At 37.7% G+C, this 22,913-nt stretch overlaps 1 protein-coding gene across 1 annotated transcript in view; it reads right to left on the minus strand.

The window, feature by feature from the left end:
- RELN (reelin) overlaps nucleotides 1–22,913 on the minus strand; it is a 536,272-nt gene that overhangs the window by 372,806 nt on the left and 140,553 nt on the right. Inside the window, exon 3 of the mRNA XM_061165186.1 lies at nucleotides 6,437–6,572. Within this exon, the coding sequence (XP_061021169.1) occupies nucleotides 6,437–6,572 (136 nt within the window). The remainder of the gene's footprint in view (nucleotides 1–6,436; nucleotides 6,573–22,913) is intronic.

Consider the following 22,913-nt stretch of genomic DNA (forward strand, 5'->3'; position numbering starts at 1 on the left):
TTTACCACTGAGCCACCAGGGAAGGCCTGTACTTCAATCTACTCATCTGTAAACTGAGGTAATAATAGCATCTGCTTCACAGAATTACTGTGAGGATATAATGGATTACAAGATGCAAACTACTTAGAATAGTGACTGGTATGTTGTAAATTTTCAAAATATTAATTAATTTTGCAGTTGTTATTTTACAACTCTACTTCCTTGTTAGTTTCTAACTGTTAGAGTTACATGCCCTGGAGTTTTCTTTCTTTCCTTCCATCCTTTCTTCCCTCCTTCCCTTGTCCTTTTTTCTACCTTTTCACCTCCTCCTTCCCCGCCTTAACCCCGTTCTTCCTCTCCTCCTCCCTCTTTCTGTACCACCTCCTCACCCTTGGAAAAAAATCTTAAATTTACATCCAAAAACTTGGGATAAGTTTGAGCTTACTAGTCACTAAAGATTAATCAAATACAAAAGTGAAGACAAACTGTATTATCGTTAAGAACTGCACGCTTAGCAGATCTCTGGATGAAACTATCATTTAAGATGTAAATGTTATCAATTGGTGTCATAAAGCTAAGGACAGAATAATTTTAGTTACTGAGCCCTTTGATATATTTGTACCAGTACAGCTAGTAACTTTATCCTTAGGCTATTCTTTTCTCTCGGTCTCTCACTTGATTATTTTTAATGAGAAAGGCAGTAAAAACACAGTACGAATGATTATGTTGCTAAGTGGTTTATCAATAAAACATGGCTTATTCAGACAGAGTGCCACTTACTCTTCTCTGGAAATGGCACACACAGCATGTTATATAATGGTTTAGCATTTCAGTTCAAATAATCCATAGTTCTTACTATGAGATTCTTTGAAAAAGGGTTCAAATAGATAATTGGGTTTTAAAATCACAGAGTTTGGACCATACACTGGCAATACTAATATGAGGTTGCAGAATTGGGTGCAGTGTCGATTCAACTGCCTGCTCTAGAGAGACCACATACATGGTAAATGATAAATATTAGTTGCTGGATTTCTTCAAATCCAAGACCATCAGTCATAACGTGTGCATGTGCTCAGTCGCTCAATTGTGTTTGACTCTTTGCAATGCCATGGACTGTAGCCTGCCAGGTTCCTCTGTCCATGGATTTTCCAGGCAAGAATACTGGAGGGAGTTTCCATTTTCTTCTCCAGAGGATGTTCCCAACATAGGGATCAAATCCATGTGGATTCTTTACTGCTGAGTCACCAGGGAAGGTGTAAGATGCAACTTAAGAGATTTGAAAATGTAAAGAAAAAAAAACTTCTGTATTTTAGAATCAATTAAATATGTCATTATTAGCTATTAAGAAATATTTACTGACTATACTTAGTATTTTGTAATAACCTCTAAGGGAAGAGAATCTAAAAAGGAATACATATATGCATGTATGTGCATATATACATGAATGACTGTACCATACACTTGAAACTAACATGATGCTGTAAGTCAACTATACCTCAAGAAATGAAATAAAATAAAAAATAAAGCAAGAAAAAACTTATTGAGGGCCTTCTATTGTCTATAGTTTGGTACTGAGAACTATTAGTTACATAAAAATACCTAATACAGTCCCTGACCTTGGAGGATTTCAAGCCCAGTTAAAAAAGAAAACACACATGTGAAAAATTAAATTATGACATGAATTAACAAACTAAGAGGAACTAAAGAGTCTCTTGATGAAGGTGAAAGAAGAGTGAAAAAAGCTGGCTTAATACTCAACATTCAAAAAACTAAGATCATGGGATCCCGTCCCATCACTTCATGGCAAATAGACAGGGAAAAAATGAAAAAGGTGACAGACTTTATTTTCTTTGGCTCCAAAATCACTGGGGGCAGTGACTAAAGTCATGAAATTAAAAGATGCTTGCTCCTTGGAAGAAAAGGTATGACAAACCTAGACAGCATATTAAAAGGCTTTGCCAACAAAGGTCCATCTAGTCAAAGCTATGTTTTTTTCCACTAGTCATATATAGATGTGAGAGCTGGACCATAAAGAAAGCTGAGCACCAAAGAATTGATGTTTTCAAACTGTGGTGCTGGAGAACACTATTGAGAGTCACTTGGACAGCAAGGAGATCAAACCAGTCAATCCTGAAGGAAGTCAGTCCTGAATATTCACTGGAAGGACTGATACTAAAGTTGAAGCTCCAATTCTTGGGCCACCTGATGTGAAGAGACGACTCACTGGAAACGACCCTGATGTTGGGAAAGATTGAGGGCAGGAGGCGAAGGAGGAGAAAGAGGATAAGATGGTTGGATAGCATCATTGACTCAATGGACATGAGTTTGAGCAAACTCCAGGAAATAGTGAAGCACCGGGAAGTCTGGCATGCTGCAGTGCATGGGGTTGCAAAGAGTCAGACATGTCTGAGCAACTGAACAACAATAACAACAATGAATTAACTAATGATATGAAAACCTCATACAAAGTTCATTACAAAAGCATGTAAGTATGGTTGAAGTTTAATTTCCTAAAAGTAATTTTCCCTACCTTAAAAAGTAAAAGCTTTAATTTTGGGGGTTAGTCAGAAAAGACAGAATCAAAGTATATTTATGTTTCAAATGCTATAGGATTTTGTGGGTGTTTTTTGTGTGTGTAATGTTTAAACTAACATTGAACACTAGAAATCTTCTTCAAGTATTGCTGGCCACATACTAATTACAGATACTGATCCTTACATATAGCTCTACTCAACATGTAATAAATACCACAGTAAGAAACAAAGGCAAGAAATTGTAAGACTTTAGCTCAGAAAATTTCAAATGAATTGTTCGGTAGTTCATGTTTAATCTTCAGTTTCCCTATACTCTCTCACAAGCTAATTAGGAAAAGAGATCAATAAAAACATCTTGCCCACACAGGAGGCAGCTACTCTATGTGACATTCAACATAATCATTGCTTACAATAAGCATAGACTTAAAGATTTACTAAGAAAGTTAAAAGGTGCAAAGTGCATCATCAAAATTTTATCAGGAAATACAAGTGAGGGTGTGTATACTTCTTTGTAATCAGTAAAAATTACTTATTACCAAATTGTATTTTTTTACCAAATGCTAATAAAATATTGTTTGGAGCTGACATACAATACATTATTTCTAACAGAATACAATTTGATATCCCAGGAACAGTGATGCCACAAACCATCAAATATCATTTTAAAACAGACTAAACTAAAAACTGTATCTATTTGGAAATAGGCAATTCTGCACAGCTGGCATAGATTTACTTTGTGTTTTTTCAAAAAACGTAATTCTTGCTTTAAATGAAGAGCTTGTGAATGACAAGAATTTAAGTTATAAATGCCAACATAAGTAAGACAAAGTGTGCCAAAAGAGAGTCAGAGGTTACTATTAAACTAAAGAAATAGACAACATTGTACAACAGATACAGTGTTGGCACTCCATATCCCTGGATTTTGCTTACAAGGTGGGTTGAATCTCTGGATGCACAAACCATAGATATAGAGGGTCCACTCTACCATGCTGTTTAATATAAGTGACTTGAGAACATGTGGAAGGTCCTAGAATACCCCTCCCCCAGTCTCCCAGGATGCAGAATTCAAAGGATATTTTCTGTGATTCCTGTGTATATCAGTCCTTGAACCAACTGTGGAGGAATCATGAAGAAATAAGAATTTGTCCTTTTCCAATCTAATCTAATAGAAAAAGCAAGAATTTAAATCAAATACAAGTAAATAGTAAAATATAGTCAACATTATAACAGACTATATAATGGGCTTCCCAGGTGGCATTAATGGTAAAGAACCCACCTGCCAATGCAGGAGATGCAAGAAACATTAAGTTCAATCCTTGGGTCAGAAAGATCCCCTGGGGAAGGGCATGGCAATCCACTCCAGTATTCTTGCCAAGAGAATCATATGGACAGAGGAGCTTGGCTGGTTATGGTCAATAGGGTCTCAAAGAGTCAGACATGACTGAAGTGACTTAGCACACACGCGTAACAGAGTTATAAGCAAAATGTGACAATACACATCACTTCTGTTGCTGATATCTCAGAAAGCTTTATAAAAGATTTTTAGTTAAGAATGGCAGCTTGAAGAATGAGTAAGAACTTAACAATTGAATCTGAGAGAATAAGCATTCCAAGCTAAGGGAAAAGCATGGAGAAAGAGAAAAAGTCAGGGTATGTTTAGGGAATTGTGGGACGTGCTGCCAATTTGTGACCATCAGGAGGCAGAGGTAATGGGAGACAAGAGAGAAGTTGATAAATCACAAGATTTGGAAGTGCCCTCAAGCCCACTCCAAAAAGCTGGCCTTTAGAAGAAAGTCTTAGGCTAACCAAGCTTTGAGCAATCACACTTTGTGCCTTAGGAAGATTAACTGTGAGACAGACTGGATGAGAAATAGGCTGGAGGTAAACCAGTTAGGAAGCTACTGCAAGCACCTTAGCAAGAGGTACTGGAAAGAAAGGGTTCAAGGGAGAAAAACTTCCTGAGAAAATGATGGGATTAAATGTCAACCAGCCGGGTGGATGAATCTGATGTTTGCAGCCTGAGTAACCCAGAGGATAGGCAGAGAGAGTATATAATCAGTGATGTGACATACACCCTTGACAATGAACTGTATATTACTGAGGGAGAAGAAAAGACAGTGGTAAATTTTGGAGTATTCAGGTTTTACAGGATCTTGCTGTCTGAGGAGAAGGCTGGCATAGAACAGTATTCAAGATGAATTCTAGCCCTGTTTCACCTGACTGCCCATAGAATAGCTGTTTCAGAACTTATTCCATTGGCCTACTCATCTATTCAACAAATATTTAGGTAGTGCTTCCAGTATGTGCAGGAACTGTATTAGACAACTGGGGTGAATCAGTAAACAGAACAGAAAACCATTCTTACCTTCAAGGAACCTGCATTTCAGCAGGAACAGTCAGACAATAAATAACATACGTAAATAAATGAAGTATATCATGTATTAGAACTGAAAAAATACAATGGGATTAAAAAAAGAGATAAGTAAGAAAGAGGAGGAGTGATGATTGTGTGGCAGGAGTAGGGGAATAGTCTGCATTGAGAGATGTCACAAGTCACAGACTCTGAACCATAGTGCAATGTTTATCTAAGGATGCTCTTGGGACACTGCTTACTACCCTTCCCTGTTTCCTCCTGATGAGCACAGGAGAGATTCAGTAAGTTTCTATAGAGTTCTGACTTCTTACCACCCTGAGTCAGCTAACTGTTTATGTTTTCCTCTTGGCACTCGTAGCTAGGTTTAGCTAAAAGCTGAATCTCTAAATCTCTGGTCTTCTTCTAAACTGTGTATGGACCCTCATAGCATTTTTTTATATCTGTTTTCATCTTATTTTCTGAAAATCATTTCCCTATTGTCTTCGTTTCTTCACATACTTTTATCTTATTGAATTTTGTTGTTGTTGTTGCAATTTTGGCCTTTTTTGACACCAAAAATGAGTGGCCTTAATTAAGGTTAAATTTGCTAAAATAATACCTTTAAATAGTTAGTATATACATAACCTCAGAGAGGTTATGTAACTGAGCAGGACTCTATGGGGTCTTTGCAGACAGACCACTGCATGTTCTACGCCTGCCTCTTGTGTGTGTGTGTGTGTGTGTGTGTGTGTGTGTGTGTTAGTTGCTCAGTCGGGTCTGACTCTTTGTGACTCCATGGACTGTAACCCACCAGGTTCCTCTGTCCATGGAATTCTCCAGGCAAGAATACCGGAGTGGGTTGCCATTTCCTTCTCCAGAGGATCTTCCCAACCCAGGGATTGAACGTGGGTCTCCTGCATTGCAGGCAGACACTTTACCATTTGAGCTACTAGGGAAGCCTATGCATGCCTGCCTGTTAGTTGTAGAAAAACTTTAGCCTCTCAGGCCTTCCCCGAGTGCCAAAGCATAAATTTAATTGGAGAAGAAAATGCAGAAACAAAGGAAAACAGTCAAGCAAGACAAAATAATAATAGTTTAGCTATTAAAAAAATTCAGGGACTTTGAGTTCCTCCTCAAGAGGTAATATCGTGAGTCATAGCCTTTGAGCTACTTTGCAGATATTGAAACCCCCACCAGGTAGGACTTAACTGCATGTGCCACAAGCATCTTGACTCCAGACTGGCTGGAAACAGAAGGTTGATGATATTGACTTCTGATTGCCTTACCATCAACCATTCAGAAGAATGTCCACAAACTGATCACATACCCTGAAATCTTCTTCCTCATCCTGTCTTTAAAAACCTTTTCCTAAAAATCATTGGAGAGTTCAGGTCTCTTGAGCACTAGCTACCTGGACTCCTTCCTTGGTGCCTTGCAATAAACATTGTACTTCCTTTCATCACAAGATGCTGTCAATTCACTGATTTTACTGTATACAGGCGGGTAGATCCAAGTTTGGTTTGATAACACATGGCCTTCTGTACCAGTCACAGACACTTTGGGTACTTACATGAAATTCACACAGCCTGTACCGGCAGGTGGAGCAATCCAGACGAAGCTGAGGTTGGTTGTGGGCAGATGACTCACATGAGAGGCCACCACACTGCACATAAACTGGTTACCAAACTGGTGGTCAGACATGATACCTGACAAACAGAAAGGAAAGGGTGTTGTTATAAAAACAACAAAACAAAGTCCTTCATATGATGGCATAACAATATTTTCTGGACATTTTTCTTTTTTTTTAATATTAAAACAGCCTTTTATTGTTAATGTCATGTAAGACATTTAAGCAAGTTACACTATCTTAAAAAACACAACTAACGCGTTTTAGGAGAAACCCTTCCCTTCCCTCTCCTCCCCCTCCCCCCATTCCCCTTGGACATTTTTCTTTTATGTTAAGATTCAACATGCTGTCTGGCTTCCCCATAAGCTGTGCGCTTTTCTATTTTCTATTGTCAGAAGGAAATTAATCATTTAAAACATTATTGTTAAGCAGCAATCTACTAAACTAATTGTTATAATATTTGCTTAATTTTGATTTTGTTGATTGGTCTTTACCCATCATCGAAGACCACCAGGACCACACCTGCAGTGAAACAAGGTTGGATTTACTGGAAGTGTTTGCAGCAAGGGACACCAAACACTACTGAGAAACTGGAGGTATCTCAGTAGGAGGATGTTAGCAGGAGCTTGTTAAAATATTTGGGTTTGTGTTAGATTATTTCCTGATTATAGTACTGAAAGTCCTGCATCCTAGGAACCCCCTCAGTCTTGTTGGGGAGGTTCCAGGGAAAGGTGGTTTTGATTCCAATCTTGGTACTATTAGAAAGTAGGAGCAATTTTATCACTGAGTATCTTAATTTTTATCTATGAGACATGAGGAATAGAGAAGAGCTAAAGTTGAGGTTGACAACAGCAGCAGCAATCACATTAGCAAGGAGAGGGAATGTTGGTCATGCTTTTGGTTTGTACTGTGTCCTTGCTTTTGTCTGCACTGAGGCATGATTAAAAAGTGGTCTTGTTTTTGTCTCAAACCACATCTACTCTGTCTCAGAGTAGATAACCTATGAAACTGCTCCTTTTCAACACAAGAGCATCATGGCATAGTTGAGCACCAGGTCAGCTCCCAGCTGAATTATCAGGAGATGCTTTTTCTCCTTTGTAATAAGATGACCTTCTCATGTTTACCTATTAATAAAATATTAATAGGCAACTCAACACTAAGAAAATGAATTTGATTTTTAAAAACAGGCAAAAAAGTTATACAGATGGCTAGTAGGCATATGAAAAGATGTTCAATATCATATGTCATTAGAGAACTACAAATTAAAACAATGAAATGCCACTACACACCTAATATTTGACCAAAGTCCAAAACAATGACAGTCCTAAATGCTAGTGAGGATATGGAGCTACAGGAATTCTTATTCATTGCCAGTGAGAATACAAAATGGTATAGCCACTTTGGAAGATAGTTTGGCATTTTCTTACAAAAATAGACATACTCTAACCATATAATCCAGAAATCACACTCCTTGGTATTCACTCAAATACACTGGAAATCTATGTCCACTCAGAAACCAGCACATGGATATATATAGCAGTTTTATTCATAACTGTCAAAACTTGGAAGCAACCAAGACATCCTTTACTAAGTGAACGGGTAAATAAAGTGTGGTACATCCAAACAGTGGAATATTATTCAGAGATGAAAGGAAATGAGCTATCAAGCCATGAAAAAACATGAGTAAGTGTTGTGCTGTCCTGTGCTGTGCTAAATCACTTCAGTTGTGTCCAACTCTTTGCAACCATATGGACTATAGCCCGCCAGGCTCCTCTATCCATGGGATTCTCCAGGCAAGAATTACTGGAGGGCGTTGCCATGCTCTTCTTGAATAAATAAGTACATATTATTAAATGAAAGAAGCCAATATGAAAGAACTGCATGCTGTATGATTCCAACCATGTGACATTTTGGAAAAGGCAAAATTATAGACTGTGGTTGCTAGGGGTTGGGAGGGAAGAAGAGAGATATAAACGAGCAGAGCACAGAGGAATTTAGGCCAGTGAAACTATTCCATATAACAATACAATGGTGAATACACGATACCAAAAATGAAACCTAGTGTAAAGCATGGACTTTGAGTGACAGTGATGGGTCAGCGCAGGTTGATTTGTTGTAATAAAGATACCACCGCGGTGCAAGACACCCAGAAGGCTGGAGGAGGGTGGTGTATGGAAAATCTATGTACCTTTTACTCAATTTTCCTGTGACCTAAAACTGCTCTAAAAATAAAGTGTATTAATAAAAAAACATTGCCATGAGTGGACAGTTAAAAATTTAATAAGTTGGCTTTGTGAACTTGGGTAAACGACTTCTCTCTGAGATAGTTTTCTAGTCTACAAAATGAAAACACCATGTTCACTCCATCCTAAAGTTATTTGGAGAATTAAATTACCCAATACATATGGTAGCATCTGGTACAGTATTTCCATGTTTGAATAGGTGCCCTACCTACATGCCATCACAACAGTCCATACATCACTCCATCATACTCTTGACTACCTCTACAGAGAGTCTATGAGGGACTATGTCTTTAATCTTTATATTTCAAGCAACTATCACAATGTATGACACACTGCAGATATTCAAGAAATATTTTCTGAATAAATATAAAACAAATAACTATAAAAATAAAAGACAATATAAATTATACACATGTTATATCAACTAGTGAAACAGAATCTTCTAGAATGGCAGGTTGTTCAGAATAGGTCATACTGGCCAAAGAAATAGAAGAACAAGTATATATTTTGACACATCCTAATAATGCTCTTTTTTCTCATTCAATGTAAATTTACATATAAATGTAAATACATAAATATAAATTTATATATAAATTTAAGCTGTATCTTGCAACAAAAGGATGAAAGTCACCAAGTCAGAGAAACCACAAGGTTAGAGAAGATGACAGACTTCCAGGGAAATCATAGAGTGCCGAAGGAGACTCAGTAGCTGTGACTAAGGAATTGCCATGCCTCTCTGGTCGGGCATAAAGCAGGGATCCAGTGTGTGGAAAATGACACATCTGCAGGAGTCAGCCTGGCCAGAAAGGAAAAGCAAAAGTTACAGCCGCAATTATGTGGGAAGGGAGATGAATCAAACAAAATAAGGCTTCAGGGTCTCAGAACCTTGGTAACAGAATTCATATTCAAATACCTCCTCACTCCTCAAAGCTCCTCTGAGAAAGTGAGTCAATGTCTAGACTGCATATTATTTGAAAGAATTTTATAAGACAGATATAGAATTGCAATTGCCTCATGCCCTGCCATGGGTAAATACTCCATAGGATAACATTCTTACAATCCAACCATTCAGCACAGCAGTTCTCCAACTTGGCTACACAGCAGCATCACCTAAAGAGATGGAATAAATAGCAGTTCCCAGACATTCTGATTGAGTCAGCAAAGAAAACAGTATTTACAAAATCCCTGTGTTGCATCAAACGTTGGGTTAGACAATATTTAGGTACACAGAAGAAATACAGGACATTGTCCCTACCTTGAAATGACTTCAGCTGAGAAGAGAAAACTGGAACGAACTAACATTCTAAATAAAACAATTAGAAAATAAGCAAGCACTAACTGGGTGCTATTTGTGAAAAATACAAAAGAGAAGAGAAAGAGTGATTAATGTGGACAACTATAAGGACAACTAATGCTTCTTGAGCACTTACTATGGCCTGACACTGTTCTAAGCACTTCATGAACTTGTTTAAGGCTTTTAACAATCCTACGCAGTAGGAGCTGTTATTTTCTCCATTTTACCCATTAGGAAAATAAGATAATGGAGGTAAAAACTCGCCTATAGTTTATATAGCAATGGCAGTACAGCCTGGATGCAAACCAGCACCCTTGCTGCACAGTCAGAAATGATTCTGTTAACAACAAGGTTCTATTGCAGAGCATGGGACACTATATTCAATTTTTGTAGTAAACCATGATAGAAAAAGTAAAAAGAAATGGCTCTGTTGAAGAGGCAGGCAATTGTGTTTTGAGGAAAAAGCTAAGGTTTCCCATATTTGTTTATGCACATGAGGCAGCAGAGCATAAGCACAAGACTGTACCCTTAGCTCTGTCACCTGCTGCTACATGACCTTGGTCAGGGTGCTCCCTCTCAAGCTTCAGTTCCAACGACTATAAACCGCTGGTCCATGATCACTAAGACTCCTTTCAGTTCCTTAGCTCTCTGAGTACAATTTAAATGAACAGAAGAAAAACAGGAGGACAGCTCACAAAGGCAGATATAACAGGCAGAGGTAGGCAGATATAACAGGCAGAGGCAGGCATATAAAATGAGAACCAGGAGAAGGAGAGGAGGCAATATCAGCTTCCAGTGTTCTGTGAAACACAATTTACTGCATCTCCCATAGTGATCTTTTTAATGGCTTTCATGCAATGGCACCCCACTCCAGTACTCTCGCCTGGAAAATCTCATGGATGGAGGAGCCTGGTGGGCTGCAGTCCATGGGGTCGTGAAGAGTCAGACATGACTGAGTGACTTCACTTTCACTTTTCACTTTCATGCATTGGAGAAGGAAATGGCAACCCACTCCAGTGTTCTTGCCTGGAGAATCTCAAGGACGATGGAGCCTGGTGGGCTGCCATCTATGGGGTCGCACAGAGTCAGACACGACTGAAGTGACTTAGGAGCAGCAGCAGCAGCAGCATGTCATGAAAGACATATACCATCTAAGTAATAAATGTGATTTGGAAGCCTACTCTTGGGTAACTTGAATTTGAATTTGATAATGAATTTAAAGGTATGATGGTGTTTTCCCCTGCTGCATGCTGGATAATAGGATATATACACTGAATTTTAATATTACTTGAAAAAGAGAAAATCGGATATATGATAAAAGAATTTAATTACACTGTGAATCTCAGGGAGGTATATACACATAAAATATATATGTGTATAGTGTAGTTGCAATCAATGTTTTATTTTCATTGTTGTGGCTATGTGCAAACTTTCATACAAAATTGTTTTCTGTGGAATTCTTTTGCAAGAGAATTGTACCATGAGAGAAAGAAAGCACTTCAGGAAGTATGGCTCTCTTGATCTAACTCTGGACAAAAAAGTAAAGTATATCTTTCAAACTGTGAGGCTTTATGAGATTGGTAACTGTCTTGACAGGTTTTAAAGCACTGATATTACAGATATATTTTCCTTTTGAATATCACGTACACACATGTGAAAAATAGGAATATTCACAATCTAGTTATGATTTCCGTATCAAGAAACAGTCAATATAACTTTATAAAACAACTATTCATTTGACAAAGCATGAATGTTTTTAATTCATTAAGTTCTTCAAACCACTGCATGTCTAGTTTAAAAATATCTAGCACCTGTTTTCTTAAAATTGTGGTTAAAGGATAGGAATCCATGTAAGAATTTCCTTTATCCACATTATACTTCTGTAAGATTAAGCTCACAATGTCTTTAATTGTTCTCAAGATGCTTCCATGATACCTTTTAAGACAGTGATACACATTTCTATGCCTTCCAGGATGTCATTTTTCCTTGACATGTCTTCAGTTATTTTAAGTTTATGACTAAACCTTGTATGAACTCCATTTTCCCTCAGGAATACTCTTCTATGCTTTTAATGTGCATACCTTGGGTCTTCAGAGCTTTAACTAGAATTTCTATGATTCCTCCATCTTGAAAATAAAATGTACATATCCTTATAAAAATGTAGGCTATTCACTTCCAAGAAATACTCTGAAGGCTTTATAACCAAAAACTAACTAAGGTAGTAGGAAAATTACACATTCATGTTGGGTGCATTTTATAGATTAAAGATGTGGATTACTCCAATCTGTTCAGTCTGTTATTTGCCATGGTTATTGTTAAAGTGGGCAGAAGCATGTTCTGGCTTTTTGTGGAATTCAAGAAATAAGGCATCTGGGGATGGGATATCATGAAATAAAGGGAAAGTACATTAAGATTAGAGATTTTTGATTTGTGATAAATGTAACCTTCATATATTAAAATGATAAAATTTTAAAATAAGTATTTTACTGTTTCAAACACTTTCAGAAAGTATGGTAGAATATTCTGTCAGGAAGTTTAGTAAATATATTAACTTGTATCTATATAAAAAGTGTAAGAAAAAACATATTTAAGATGATTTGTTTCATTTTCATCATTTGCTCTTTGTTTAAAAGGGATATCTAATCAACACAACAGTGTAAAGCAATTACCCTCCATAATAAATACAATTTAAAAAGAAAAAAAGGATATCTAAAAACTTTCATCAATTAATAAAAAAGTAGACTCTTCTAAAAATGCAGTCTGGAAAGTTAGTCATATTTTAAGTGAAGAGAGAAAATGAATTATGGAGTTCCTTTATGTCATTCTTTAATCTTTTCATCTGATTCAAATATGAATAAATGTTTACTTACAGAATCTGTCTTGTCTATTATTTGCCTTCTTTGCTAGGTTAATATACACAAATACCTCAGCAAAGCTAACCATGATTTTATATGCTGAAAAGTAATCACTGAACTTCCTGAAAATATCCTCATTGCAGCTTATCTGTGAGGTACCAGCCTGACGAAAATGGATATGAAAAGAACAGCTTTCAAGTAGTGGTACAAGATAATGAAGAGTATGTGCGCCCACACTCACACTTATGCAGTGGGTATATTTAACTTTTGAAGCACTGATTTGAAGGTATTCAGTTTCAGATTTAAATCTAGAAGCAAAAAAGTAATAAAATCTTAAAAAAAAAAACACCACCATTCTAGAAGTGTATGCTCTATGGGCGTACGTTAGAAAATGCATGAGAATCCATGCTAAAAGAACTTATTTTAAGTCAACCTGATTCTTTCCTCACTCACTACAAAGCTGGGAATTCCTGCTGTTGCCCTCCCTCCCCATCCCTTTTCAAGCACTACCAGTTATCAAATGCCCTGTCTGTGCAGGTGTTTTACCCATATCACTATCTTACTACCACTGCAGAGGCAGTAGAAGGGAAAGACTGACAGGCAGACCCCAGAGGCAGTCAAGCCAGGGTTCATACCTTTGTTCCACCACCAAGGAACTGTGCAACCTCAGGCCAGTTACTCAAACACTGTTCCTCACTTTCCTCTCCAGGAAAATGCAGATGATAATACCAGGGTGGCTCGAAGATTAAATGAGCACACGCACACAGTCAGTACTATATGTGTTAGATGTTATTATCATTCCCACTTAAAAAATACAGGAGAATTATCAAGAACCAGTGGATTTCAGTAACTTGCCAACATTTAAACACGTGTCAATAACAGAGCTAGTAAACAGAACTGGAACACAAATCCATCTGCTATCTCACACTGTCCACTGGCTTCTTCCCTCCTTGTGTCCTTCAGTGTCAGTACTTCAATTCTAGGACAGACCCCTGTGCTGATTCAAGAGAACTCTAAATCCAGAGATCAAATATAAACCATTTGAGAGTGAACCTGAATAGAGGGCCTTCCTCCAGGCACAAACTCAAGTGCTCTCCCCTTCTCCTCCACCTCTCTGTCTTCAAAGACATTAATTTCTCACCAGATAGTTATTGGATAACGTTTTTCCTCTTGGTAGACACATCCTTGAATTAGGTACTGTTGTGAGTGAGACATTTCAGGTCAAAATTGCTCCGAAAGGAGCAAAGTCATCCAGTTACACTTAGGTCTATGTGGCCTAAAAACTGAGTTTAACAGAACAGCATCCTCTCCAAAGAGCTATGGAAAGTCTGCACTGTCTTTAACTGAAGCTCTCTGGTCCACTGTTTCAGGGTATCTTTCTGCTCTTTCCTCCTAATACTGCATACTCTGCCTCTCCTCGTAAAAGCTGTTCAGTGGGGAAGTCAAGTGCGCCTTAGGAAGCATTACTACCAACAAAGCCAGTGAAGGTGATGGAATTCTAGCTGAGCTATTTAAAATCTTAAAAGATGATGCTGTTAAAGTGCTTCACTCAATACATCAGCAAATTTGGAAAACTCAGCATTAGCCACATTCCAGTAGTTTTCATTCCAATTCCAAAAAAGGGCAATGCCAAGGAATGTTCAAACGATCATACGCTTGCATTCATTTCACATGCTAGCAAGGTTATGTTCAAAACCCTGTAAACTATGCTTCAGAAGTACCTGAATTGAGAAATTCCAGATGAACAAGCTGGGTTTAGAAAAGGTAGAACAATCAGAGATCAAATTGCCAACATCTACTGGATCATGGAGAAAGCAAGAGAGTTCCAGAAAAACATCTACTTCTGCTTCATTGACTAGACTAAACCTTTGACTCGTGAATCACAACAAACTATGGAAAATTCTTAAAGAGATGGGAATACCAGGCTACCTTCCCTTATACCTTATCTGCATAAGAAACCTGTATGCAGATCAAGAAGCAACAGTTAGAACCAGACCTATGAAAACTGATTGGTTCAAAATTGGGAAAGGAGTACAACAAGGCTGCATATTGTCACCCTGCTTATTTAACTTATATGCAGAGTACATCATGCAAAATGCCAGGCTGGATGAATCACAAGCTGGAATCAAGATTGCCAGCAGAAATATCAACAATCTCAGATATGCAGATGATACCACTCTAATGGCAGAAAGTGAAGAGGAACTAAAGAGCCTCTTGATGAGGGTGTAAGAAGAAAGTGAAAAAGCTGACTTGGAACTCAACACTTAAAAACCTAAGATCATGGTATCTGGTCCCATCTGCTGCTGCTGCTGCTGCTGCTGCTGCTAAGTCGCTTCAGTCATGTCCGACTCTGTGCAACCCCATAGACAGCAGCCCGCCAGGCTCCCCCATCCCTGGGATTCTCCAGGCAAGAACACTGGAGTGGGTTGCCATTTCCTTCTCCAATGCATGAAAGTGAAAAATAAAAGTGAAGTCGCTCAGTTGTGTCTGACTCTTAGTGACCCCATGGACTGCAGCCCACCAGGCTCCTCCATCCATGGGATTTTCCAGGCAGGAGTACTGGAGTGGGGTGCCATTGCCATCACTTCATGGCAAATAAAAGGGGAAAAAGTAGAAGCAGTGACAGATTTTGTTTTCTTGAGCTCCAAAACCACAGAAGACAGTGACTGAAGCCATGAAATTAAAAGACACATACTCCTTGGAAGAAAAGCTATGACAAACCTAGACAGAATATTATAACACAGAGACAGCATTTTGCCAACAAAAGTCTGCCTAGTCAAAGCTATGGTTTTCCCAGTAGTCATGTACAGTCAGAGTTGGACTGTAAAGAAAGCTCAGCGCTGAAGAATTCATGCTTTCTAACTGTGGTGTTGGAAGAAATTCTTGAGAGTCCCTTGCACTGCAAGGAGAGCAAACCAGTAAATTCTAAAAAAAAAAAAAAAATCAACCCTGAATATTCACTAGAAGGACTGATACTGAAGCTGAAGCTCCAATACTTTGGCCACCTAATGTGGAGAGCAAATTCATTGGAAAAGATCCTGATGCTGGGAAAGACTGAAGGCAAAAGAAGGGGACGGCAGAGGATGAGATGGTATATAACATCACTGACTCAATGGACATGAATCTGAGCAAACTCCAGGAAATAGTGAAGGACAAGGAAGTCTGGTGTGCTGCAGTTCACGGGGCCACAAAGAAACAGACCTGACTTAGTGACTGAACAGCAAGATGATAATCTCTACATGTTGTCTGCCCAAGCCTTTGCAAACTAATTGCTCTACAGAGGCCACCGTATAGAATTATATTCCCCTCATTTTCATTGCTGTACTTGGCTGAATCTGGATTTCTCCACACTTGGTCCCCACTTCATCCTACATACTTCTATATTCAAGTCTCATAAGTGTTGGTCTAGTAGGTAGAAATTAAGCTACATGCCTTAACCCTAGGAATTATGGAAATTCTATTTGGGGATGGTGATACTAACAATATGGGAAACTATATAAAAAATGTTGGGCAATCATACATGACTTATATCTACTTCATTCAGAGAGCAATTTCAAGGTCTATGAAGTTTTGGATTTCTTGATCCAAAAGCAGCTGAAATAACTGATAGTCCTGAAAGACCACAGCTTTCAGAAATACTTCCATGAATCTGTATATTAAGTTCTTTATCCTTTACCTTGAACAGGCATTTTGTCACAGGAAAAGTACTGCTCAGTCTATTTGATGGACAGGAACAAAAGCTCCCCATACCCTTTCTGCAAAGCCCAATAGATTTCCCCAAAAGTCACATCAGGACAGAACACGTGCTTCTGATTTCTAACTCCAGATGGTGTAAATCTGGAACAAATGAATATCAGAGTTCCTGTTAAAGGAGGAACATCAATGAGTCAGTATAATATTTATTATCTCAGCTAAAAAACACTACTTACCTCATCTTGGAGTCACTTCAATCTATCATCAAGTTTTTCTGGTGTTACCTCAAAATTTTTTCAACTGTGTCCCCTCTTGCCTACCCTTTTCCACTACGCCTCTATTTCAGGGTTTTGTTATCTCTTTTTTTGACCAGTGCCAATAACTTCCAAATTGGTCTTTGTGTTCAGTTTTGCCTCCTAAGGTTAATTCTCAATACAAGGATCTTTCTAAACCACAAATCTAATTTTATCATTCTACTGATTTAAATCCTTAAGTTAAATCAAAACTTAATTAAAAAAAATAGGCCTAAGTCCAACATGATATTCTGTCACCTATCTCTCGATCTGGGATTATTTATCATGACCCCTATTCAAATTTCATATTCTATCAAAACCAAACAGTATATACTTATTGTATACAGTTGTATGTACCTATCTCTGGCTTTATTCCTATTCTTTCTGCCTGGACTAAGGGTCAACAAACTATGATCCACTGGTCAAATCTGAACCATGGCCTGTTTTTGTACAACCACTGAACTAAGAATAGTTTTGCATTATGAAAATTTGTTTAAAAAAAAAAGTGAAAAAATATGCAAAAGAGACCTACTATTATAACCTGAAAATCGTAAAATACTATCGTGCCATTTACAGAAAAAAGTTTTCTGACCTTTGACCTAAAGTGCCCTTTTTTCCTATGGCTAAATGATTACTTCTCACCTAATATACATATGCAATCATAAATCATCTCCTCCAAGAAACTTTCCTGTATAATTCCTTCCTGTAATAAAGTTTAATGTTAGGAATATTTCCATGTTCTCATAATACCCAGAGAATAGTTCTGTTATTGAACTGTTCATTGCATTACAAGGAATTATCTGTCTTCCCCATGAGACTGTTATGTTATGAATTCTTTACACAAAAATATTTATGATAGACACATAATAAATGTTTATGGAATGAACCATTGTTGAATAAAGTGAAAGTCGCTTAGTCGTGTCCAACTCTTCGCAACCTCATGGACTACACGTGTCCATGGAATTCTCCAGGTCAGAATACTGTAGTGGCAGCTGTTCCCTTCTCCAAAGGATCTTCCCAACCCAGGTCTCCCACATTGCAGGTGAATTCTTTACCAGCTGAGCCACCAGGGAAACCCAAGAATATTGGAATGGGTAGCCTATCCCTTCCTCCAGGGGATCTTCCTGATCCAGGACTCAAACCGAAGTCTTCTGCATTGCAGGCAGATTGTTTACCAGCTAAGCTACCAGGGAAGGTACCGCAATTGACATCATATTGTATTACAGTAGTTCAAATGGCAGGAGCTCTCCGTGGTACTGGAGAGACTCTACCTACAGCTTCTTCCTAAGAGATGGCCAGAACCTTTTGTTTGATGTCTCTCAATTACCTTCACCAGCTTCTATTATGATTTCATGATGTTTTCTGCTACTTTCTAGTCAAATTCCCAAAGAATCCAAACTAACTCTTGTCCAACTCTCTTCTGTTCCAATTAACTGTACATACCTTTTGGTCAGGGCATTTGTTGCTCACCGGAGCCTACATCCTACCACAGAGACTGCAAATTCTAGAACTGAGCTGCCTCAGGTCAAACTACAGGGAGGGAGCACAGCCCTAACCATCAGCAGAAAATTAGATTAAAGATTTACTGAGCATGGCCCTGCCCACCAGAGCAAGACCCAGTTTTCCCCACAGCCAGTCCCTCCCATCAGGAAGCTTGCACAAGCCTCATATCCATCAGAAGGCAGATGGAATAAAAACCACAATCACAGAAAACTAACCAAAACTAGCCATGTGATCACATGGGTCACAGCTTTGTCTAATTCAATGAAACTACGAGCCATGCTGTATTGGGCTACCCAAGACAGACAGGTCATGGTAGAGAGTTCTGACAAAATGTGGCCCATTGGAGAAGGAAGGGAATGGCAAGCTACTTCAGCATTCTTGCCTTGTGAATCCCATGAACAGTATGAAAAGGCAAAAAGATATGGTACTGAAAGATTAATCCCTCAGGTCAGAAGGTGTCCAAAATGCTACTGGAGAAAACAGAGAAATAGCTCCAGGAGGAATGAAGAGTCTGAGTCAAAGCAGAAACAATGCCTAGTTGTGGATGTGTCTGGCCGTGAAAGTAAAGTCTGAAGCTGTAAAGAACAATATATTGCATAGGAACCTGAAATCAAGGTAAATTGGAAGTGGTGAAACAAGTGATGACAAGAGTGAATATCGACATTTTAGGAATCAGTGAACTAAAATGGACAGGAATGGGAAAATTTAATTCAGGTGATCATTATATATACTACTGTGGGCAAGAATCCCTACAAGAAATGGAGTAGCCCTCACAGTCAACAAAAGAGTCCGAAATGCAGTACTTGGGTGCAGTCTCAAAAATGACAGAATGATCTCTGTTCATTTCCAAAGCTAACCATTCAACACCACAGTAAACAAAGTCTACGCCCCAACCAATTAATGCTGAAGAAGATGAAGTTGAATGGTTCTATGAAGACCTACAAGACCTTATAGAACTAACACCAAAAAAAGACATCCTTTTCATCACAAGGGACTGGAATGAAAAAGTAAGAAGTCAAGAGATACCTGGAGTAACAGGCAAGTTTGGCCTTGGAGTACAAAATGAAGCAGGGCAAAGGCTAACAGAGTTTTGTCAAGAGAACACGCTGGTCATAGCAAACACACTTTTCCAACAACACAAGAGACAATTCTACATATGGACATCAGCAGATAGTCAATACTGAAATCAGATGGATATATTCTCTGCAGGCGAAGATGGAGAAGCTCTATATAGTCAGCAAAAATAAGATCAGGGACAGACTGTGGCTCTCAGGTATGACCTAAATCAAATCCCTTATGATTATACAGTAGAAGTGATAAATAGATTCAAGGGATTATATCTGATAGAGTGTATGAAGAACTATGGATGGAGGTTTATAACACTGTACAGATGGTGGTGACCAAAGCCATCCCCAAGAAAAAGAAATGCAAGGCAAATGGTTGGATCATGGAAAAAGCAAGTGAATTCCTGGAACACATCTACTTCTGCTTCATTAATAACGCTAAGGACCTTGACTGTGTGGATCAGAACAAACTGTGGAAAACTATTAGACAGGAATACCAGACTGCCTTAATTGCCTCCTGAAAAACCTGTATGCATGTCAAGAAGCAACAGTTAAAACCAGACATGAAACAATGGACTGGTTCAAAATTGGGAAAGGAGTACATCAAGGCTGTATATTGTCACCCTGCTTATTTAACTTATATGCAGAGTACATCATGCAAAATGCCAGGCTAGATGAAGCTCAAGCTGGAATCAAGATTGCTGGGAGAAATATCAATAACCTCAAATATGCAGATGACACCACCCTAATGGCAGCAAGTGAAGGGAAACTAAAGAACCTCTTGATGAAGGTGAAAGAGGAGAGTGAAAAAGCTGGCTTAAAACTCAACATTCAAAAAACTAAGATCATGGCATCCAGTCCCATCACTTCATGGCAAATAGATGGGGAAACAACTGAAACAGTGACAGATTTTATTTTCTTGGGCTCCAAAATCACTGTGGACAGTGATTACAGCCATGAAATTAAAAGACACTTGCTCCCTGGAAGAAAAGTTATGACCAACCCAGACAGCATAATAAAAAGCAGAGACATTACTTTTCTGATAAAGGTCCATATAGTTAAAGCTATGGTTTTTCCAGTAGTCATGTACAGATGTGAGAGTTGGACCATAAAAATGCCTGGGTGCTGAAGAATTGATGCTTTCAAGTTGTGGTGCTGTAGAAGACTCTTGGGAATCCCTTGGATAGCAAAGAGATCACGCCAGTCAATCCTAAAGGAAATCAACCCTGAATATTCATTGGAAGGACTGACGATGAAGCTGATGGTCCAATGCTTTGGCCACCTGATGCAAAGAGCCAACTCACTGGAAAAGACCCTATGCTGGGAAAGATTGAGGACAGGAAGAGAAGGGGACTACAGAGGATGAGATGGTTAGGTGGCAGGACTGACTCAATGGATATAAATTTGAGCAAACTCCAGGAGATGGTGAAGGACAGAGAAGCCTGGTGTGCTGCATTCCATGGTGTTCCAAAGAGCTGGACAACTGAGGAACTAAACAACAACAACAACAAAGATAGTCACATACGCCCAAACACGTCTAGTTTCTTTGAAGTTCCAGGGCACTATTTCCTACTTGAAGCACAGAACAGCGACTCAAGAGTTCTCTAGGTTCCTTTATTTCCTTTCCTTGATGGCAATGGAAGTCACACATTGTGATAGTATAGCCACAATCTGGAAATACCTTAGATTGCTGAGTCCCTGCATGGAAGACAACTACTCTAAAGAGTCTTTGGCTCCTATCAGAGTATTGCGTTAAACTGCAGCTTGGGGGTTAATTTGTTACCACAGCAATACTGGGTTTCCCTGATTAATACATCCTTTTAATTTATTCTTATCACACTACACTTAATCCTGTTTCCTTTATTAGATTTTAAGTTTCTTGAGAGAAGTGATTGGGCCTTACATTGATTTTGCACAGCATCACTCAATAATTGTTTGCTAAATGAGCAGACTTCAAAGTCTGTTTTCCTCTTTTCCATGGCATTTCCTACTGTCAGAAAGAATAATCTGTTTACTTTATAGCAGCTGAAAGAAAATTGTGATGAATGTAAGCTATACAGTAGTAGTCTAGAGCAAGGACTCCAGAACCAAACTGCCTGGGTTCACATCACAGTTCTGCCTTATAATATCTATGTCCTTGGTAAATTATGTAGACCCTCTGAGCTTCAGTTTCCTTATATGTGAAATACTGAAAACAAACAATATTACCCATCTTCTTGGGTTATATAGTTAACATATGTAAATGCACAGAACAAAACCTAGCCCATAAATGTGGGTTGCTTGTACATCATTAAAACTCCTTTTTAGAAGCCCTAAATATATCCATGTCCCTAATGACTTACAAAATAAAAATATATTTTTCTGGAAAATGTAGTTCATTCAGTAGCTTTAGCCCTTGTTTTCTTACAGAATTAATGAATTATTAATTTAATAAATAGTTTAAATAACATAATATAAAAAGTATAGTCAAATACATAAAACATTATGATATGGCAAGCACTATGCATACATTATAGTGACAGTTTATATGCTTTAAGACAGTGCTTTAAGAAAGCACTGACAATGAATGAAAGAATTCTGATGATCAAATGTATTTCATCATATTTTCAGATCATCTCATTTCAAATCAAATAAAAGAAATGTCAATACATTACATTTTTAAAGACAGATTATAAGAATTGTTTTCAAATATGATGTACACTGATTCCATTTTTATTTTGTTAAAATTCACACTCCACTGAGGCAATAATTTGAATATTCAATCAGAAAAATGAGTGTTTCATATTCCTTGAGGTTAGATGATTAATAAAGTCATCTTAGAAATTTAAAAATTCTTTTCATATTCAAAATATATTAGGAAAAGAAAAATAGATAAAATACAGGTATTTTAAAAATTATAATATATTAACTCAAATTTAAGTAGAGCATATTGCTTTGACTAAAAAAATATGATACTGGGATTACTTGAATATACAGTCACTTGAATGGATCACAAAAGAGGTATTTAACAAAGCAAGTTATTGGTTAAAGGTAAAATAAATTTTTTTCTCCCCTGTAGCTTTCACTTATTTACAATGAATCATGCCTATTTGAAGCCTTTGAAGTTTTTTCTTTATATACAAATTCTATCACTTCAAGCATCAATTTGAATGATTATGTTTCCATTTTATGGCTTCTTTCAGGCTTTATGTAAAATATATAATCTTTATTGTGAATGTGTAAACACATATTGTATCTTAAATTTCTATTAAAGTTTATATCATTTCCAGTTCATAGTCTTTGAGAGAAAAAAATTATAATTTTAGATTAGGAATTATTTATCTATAGTTTCTATTTGGAAAGGCACCTACCTAAACATTTTTTAAAATAATTCATTTATATATCTCTATTTATAAGTGGTAAGGAAATATCAGAATTTTTATATTTTAACATACAATGTATATGTTCTATAGCATGCAAAGTAGGTAAGTATAGG

Source organism: Dama dama, chromosome 18 (genome assembly GCF_033118175.1).
Source record: "Dama dama isolate Ldn47 chromosome 18, ASM3311817v1, whole genome shotgun sequence".
NCBI lineage: Eukaryota > Metazoa > Chordata > Mammalia > Artiodactyla > Cervidae > Dama > Dama dama.